This window comes from Terrapene carolina, unplaced genomic scaffold (genome assembly GCF_002925995.2).
Source record: "Terrapene carolina triunguis isolate 2854851 unplaced genomic scaffold, T_m_triunguis-2.0 Scaffold33723, whole genome shotgun sequence".
Taxonomy (NCBI): domain Eukaryota; kingdom Metazoa; phylum Chordata; order Testudines; family Emydidae; genus Terrapene; species Terrapene triunguis.
The window spans coordinates 6,369,105-6,374,988 of NW_020698074.1; the positions used below are offsets into that span (position 1 = coordinate 6,369,105).

The following is a 5,884-nucleotide window of genomic DNA, read 5'->3' on the forward strand; positions in this document are numbered from 1 at the left end:
TTTTTTTTTTTTTTTTTATAGGAACTGGTTATCTGCTGATACTAAAGAAGAGCGTAACCTTTGGATGCAAAAACTCAACCAAGTTCTTGTTGACCTTCGTATGTGGCAGCCTGATGCATGCTATAAACCTATTGGAAAGCCTTGAAACTATGAGGAAAATTGCCATGAGATTTTATGTACAAGAAAACAAACACAAACTACATTATAAATCCTTTTATATATAGGATTGTCTAAGGTCCTCTGGGTTACTTATTATACTTTGTGCTTTAAATCTGGAAGAGTATGTGCCATTCATTATACAGGACTATATTATGCAGTATTTGTATTTCTCTATTAGAATTTTAACTGATCTTTTTTTCCTAGCATTAATGCGTGTGATAGGAAGCAATTAAGTTCTTTGAATGTGCTAAATATTAATATAAACTTCCACTTTTTGGAAATCTATACAGCTTAGTATGTTCTCTTAAAATATCAGTTTATTTTGAAACAGCTAAATCAGGACTTAGGTTTATCACAAGAAATCAGAAATTTCTTGTAAAACACAAGTGTACTAGTTAACTGTATTTTCCTTAAGGGAACAGCTACTCATCAGAGTACACACAGTTTACTAGGTAGGGTGCTGAAGCAGGAAGGAACTTCAATGCTTTGAGGTTGTTAGTAATCCTTCCTTAGGCAGAAAAGTTGCCAGTTTTGTGCACTTTACAGCGCGCAGTATAAACTTTCACTTGTGGAAACTACTTGTGGTCAGAACAAAAAATGTACAGATACATCCATAACTGTTTCTTACATTCTTAATCTTGTCTGCCATTTCTTATGGACAAGTGCATGGCACACGCTATGTGGTTTACAGGAGTTGAATTATGTATGCGGTATGTTGCACATTTTCATAGAAATAAAATGTCTTGAATATTTTACTAGGGTTTTATAAATTTAGTTTCAAACTGCCCTAATTGTGGTTTCTGAATCTCATGATTTGTACAGACTATAATTCTCACTATTCCGCATTTGAACACCAGGAAAATATATTGTTAAATTTTTTTTTTTTTTTTTTTTAATAAAACTCAACAAAGCTGCTATATACCAACTAATACTTTTCTGGCCATAAGTAATACCATAGAGTTGGCTGTAAGTGCAGGTAAAACTCTCTGTACTTCAGGCCATCAGTAAAATGGCAGAACTACTCAGTTAAAGTCCAAATATGCAATGTTCACAAGCTTTCCACCGGGCTTAGTGTAAAGTACTATAGCACCACTGCGAGTGCAGTAATGTATTTTAAATTGCTATAAACTGTTAAATTTTCACCCTTGAAACACTAAATTCTGTCACCCATACCTTTTTCATCCTGTCATTTTGTACTATTGCTCTTGAATCTAGCTTTTTTTTGTTGTCTTTAAATATTTCAGATTGATGTATTAAGATTTATTTTATTCCCTTTATGTAAAGAATAAAAACACTGAGGTAAGCTTCTCAGAAATGGGTTGTCTGCAGTCATAGAAGTAAACTTTGGATTGGAGGGGGAGAAGAGTGGCTGTGAAGGAAGTGCATAACATTTCAGGACTTCTAGTCCATATACAGATGGTGGACTGGGTTGTGCTCAGTGGTGGGGAAGACTGACTCGTATTAGAAAACCAGCTGCATTGTTGATGTCTGGCCCACACCATACTATTGTCTGGTCTGTTTGATATATTCACTCCAGTTCAGTGGTCAAGTAATCATGCTACAGACCTCTACCCTCTTGGCAACTTCATCAGACACCAAGTGTTGGGTATGGAGACTAGTGGTGGTCCAACCTGGTCAGGACTGAAGCATGTTGACAGGGCAGCATGAAGCTTGTACTTCCACTGTCTATGCTCTATCTGGATAGAGGACTTTAGGTGCATAAACTTGGAGACTATCTTCTTTCACAAGTGAACAGCTTCCAGAAAAATTGCAAAGAAAGTCTCTTGGCCACCAGTGATGGACACACTCAAAACATAAGCAATGCTCAAAGCAGCATCAAAGGAGACCTCTCAAGTTGAGGGTAATGGAGCTGATGACATATGAAATGTAGGTACTTCAGAATTTGATGTGAGTTACAGAAAACTGCCCTCCCTGCTTTTTTATCAGGCCTGTGTATGTGAATATAAATTTAAATTTTATTGAAATGAAAACTTTGGACTCTATTTTGAGCTTCTGACAACTTCATTTTCATGCTGTTCACGATCAATCTCTTTTTGAACTGCAAGCAGTCCAAACTCGAGCAGCTTAAAAAGCTTCTGTTGCCATCCTGCACAGTGATGGGTATATTTGATATCTTGCAACTCCAAAGCTAGAAATGGGTTCTTTATCCCAACAGAAAGCCAGGGACTCCCATCCTTCTAGTAGCAAAACAGCAAGAGATTGGATCCAAAATTTCATGTGTATGGAAGTGTTTTTAAAACTTTGGAAAACAGATCTATTGAGTAGGTCTTATTGTACAAAGGGAGCTTAGCTTTATAGGTGGAAGGATAAAAGAATGGTGCATTTCTAAATTTTAGTCTGTAAATACATGGTGCGCTCAGATCCCATGACAGGCTGATGTGAGAAATGTCTTCTCAGAGTTTGGATGTCCTGCCTAACTCACTCAGGGTATTAGTCAATAAACCTGGGTGATAAAACACTTATTCTCATGTGTACTTTGTGTGTGTGTGTGTGTGTGTGTGTGTGTGTGTGTGTGTGTGTGTGTGTAAATTGTAACATGCAGTTTTGCTTGTGTTTTAACTAAATCTGTTCCAACGTACTTTGAATATGGGCTGCTGACTGTAGCACCTCGGTGGGTGTGACGAGGACTGAGGAAAAAAGTGGTTTAAATGGGAACTTGTATTTTAATTTTTTTAATGGTATTAGTCTATTTAAGTGTTTGCATTATAAGCTTCTGTGTAAATCACGAGACAGGAAAGAGATTATTAGAGTGAAATGCTGGCTTCCAACAGAAGGTGTTAGGTCATGTCCCACAGGAAATGCACCTTGACTCCAGACAAACTATTCTCGAACATCAGAGGAGAAAGGTAGTTTTGATTGCTTTCTTCCCACCAGCTAAGTTTGCAACTCAAAGCAGGTGGTATGGGAAGAATAAAAAGCCCTAACACCAAGGAACTGTAGCTGGCTGTTGCTTGAGGGCCAGGTTTTCTAGGCATAAGAAAGAGAGCTCCTGTGTTTAGCCTGGATTATATTCATATTCATAGATTCTAGGACTGGAAGGGACCTCGAGAGGTCATCGAGTCCAGTCCCCTGCCCGCAGTCCCTTAGATTTAAGGGACTTTTATATAGCTTACACGGGTGGCATGTGACTCCCACACTTGGGGAGGCTGGGCTGGAGTCTCCCTAGAAGTGTGGGGGGGGAACCCATGAGTGCCTGGACCATGGCCCTACTCCCTGTCCCACCCATGCTCCACCCCCACTCTGCCCCAGGCCCCATTCCTGCTCGCCCCACCGTCCCCTGAGGCCTGCCCACTGCTCATGCCCCTTCTTATCCTCCCCCAAGGTGCCCTGCCTGCCACCTGTACCTCTTTACACCATCCCTGAGTGGCTGCCCTGCCCCTTCCTCTCTGCCCCCATCCCCCTACAGTCCCGTCTCTCTCCCCTTCCCCCCCCCCCCCCCGCCCTATCTTTCAAGGAGTAAAAAGGTGTGAGGGGAGGGAGGGGAAGACGTAGAAGGGGCAGGAAGAGGTGCAGCGTGGGTGGGGCCATGGGTGAAGAGCGGGATGTGGGAGCAGGGCTTTGGGGAATGGAGTGTGGGTGGGGCCAAAGGGAGGTGTGCTGCATCCTGGTGGGGAGGCTTAGCCTCCTCCAGCCTATTACACCCACGACTGCTTATTAGAGAAGCTTCTATTACCTTTAGAAACCTAAAACTAACGCATTTGTGTTTGTCAGTGGTACTCGACCTGTGGGCCGCATGTGGCCCAATTAGCACATTGTTGGGGGCCCAGCTGTGTGCTCAAAAAAAATTCAAAGTTTCCCACTCTGGTCTGGTGGGCGGGAGGGTGACAGCACCACGCAGTCAGAGGCGGATTAAAGTTTTGTGGGTCCCTGGATCAGAGCAAGTGGGGGAAGAGGGGGCTCCCCACCCCTTCTGCCTACAGCCCTGTCCATGGCCCCACCCACTCTGCCCCTTCTCCTGTGGCCCCTGCCCCTGTTCCACTCACGGTCCTGCCCCATTCTGCCCCTCTCATCCTTCACTTTTCTCCCTCAACCCCCCCTGTGGCCCTGAGACCGGAGAAGCTCTGTTTCCACCCCCCAACCCCCGCCATGGCCCCGGGGCTGCAGCGGGAGTGAGACAGCTCCTCCAGTCCCGGGGCCGTAGCCACAGTTTGGGCGCTGGCCTTCCCCTGGCACTGCTGCCGGGGAGTGGGTTAGGGCACACGTTTTTCCTGGGCATGGGCCCCGTCAGCTAATCCACCAATGCATGCAGTCCTGCTGGAGCTTTCCTGCCAGCAGCGAAGGCGAAGCAGCCCCCTGTGGCAGGGGACTAGCCCAGCAGTTCAAGGTAGGGGACCCTGCTGGGTAAGTGGGTCCTGAGGGAGCCTGGCCTGGGCAAGCCCTGCTCCTGTGCCAACCTGGCTGATCGCGTCTCTCCTGAGGGGCCAGTGTGATCCCCAGCAGACAGTCACCTCCCAGTGGGGTGCGGGAGAGTGGGGTTGGTGGGGGCACTGTGTTGGGGCTCTGGGCCATGGGGGCTGGGTGGTGTGCAGGGTGCTGTGCAGTTGTGGTGGTGGGAGGGTCTGTAGAGCCGTCTCTGGGCGGGGGCACTGGGCATAGGGAATCGGGGTGGGGGTGTTGTGCTGGAGGTTGGTGTGGTGCAGGCCTGCCCCTGAGAGAAAGGGGCACGCTGGCAGTGCAGGGCTGGGCGGGCCAGAGAGCATCTGGTGCAGGTCTCAACCTGCGGCCCACACTGGTACATAGGTTGCGAATCACTGGTGAATGTTTAACCTTGTAAATAACTATTTCCTTCTCCTAGTTAATAACTCTTTAGCTAGTTTATTCAAGGAGTGGCTACAAGTGTTTTAAGATGCAATTGACCTGGGGTAAGTGACTGGTCCTTTGGGACTAGGAGTAATACTGTGATTTTTGGTGTAAGGGACCATCCAGCATAAAGACAGGCTTGCCTAGGTGATAAGCTAGATAAGGGCCTGTCAGTGACTCCTGCATTAGGCTGTTTAGTGTCTGAGGAGTTTACACTAGATACTTGGTTTGGTGAAATCTAAGTATAGAACCCACAGCCAATTTGGGCTTTGTGCCCTGCCAGCTTGACAGCTCAGTTAATAGCAGCAGGCACAGTAGTTACAACTCAACCCCCGCTTACCTGCAGTACTGAGCAGCCTCACCTCACACTGACTTCAATATGAGTTAAGTGCACTCAGAAGCTTGCAGGCTTAGGCCATATTGCCTACTATTTGTATTGCGGTAGCATCTGGGAGCCTCCGTTATGGACTAGGACCCCATTGTGCTAAGCACTGAACAAAAAGACAGTCCCTGCCCCAGAGAGTTTACAATCTGAACACAGGCTGTATTCTTTAATGCTTAAACAAGCATAACTAAGTCCATATCATTTAGTTAAACAGATTTTTCCTACTGGCTAGCACTGCTCATGTGTAGATTGGCATAAAGAATGGAATAAGGGGCATGAACTCTTCTTCATTAGGGCTGTTTTATCCAAAGTCTAACTTTGTAACTGTTTTTGTTTTAAAAGCCAGGTGATGGCAAGCAGGTAAATGTAGCAGTGATGTCACTGCTCCCAATGGATCCAACCCTCCAACACTTTTATATATAGAGTCCTAACCTGTGTTGACCCCTTCTTAGCTTTAAAAGCTTCCTCATGTGAGTAAAGGCTGCAGGCTGGCCCCAGTATTTTTGTGAGTATATTACA

General features: G+C 45.6%; 1 protein-coding gene across 1 annotated transcript in view; it reads left to right on the forward strand.

The window, feature by feature from the left end:
- Window positions 1-1,062, forward strand: part of LOC112117180 (anillin) — a 38,488-nt gene extending 37,426 nt beyond the window's left edge. Inside the window, exon 25 of the mRNA XM_024215081.3 lies at window positions 22-1,062. Coding sequence (XP_024070849.2) covers window positions 22-145 — 124 coding nt within the window. The 3' untranslated portion in view covers window positions 146-1,062. The remainder of the gene's footprint in view (window positions 1-21) is intronic.
- The last annotated feature ends 4,822 nt before the right edge of the window (window positions 1,063-5,884 follow it).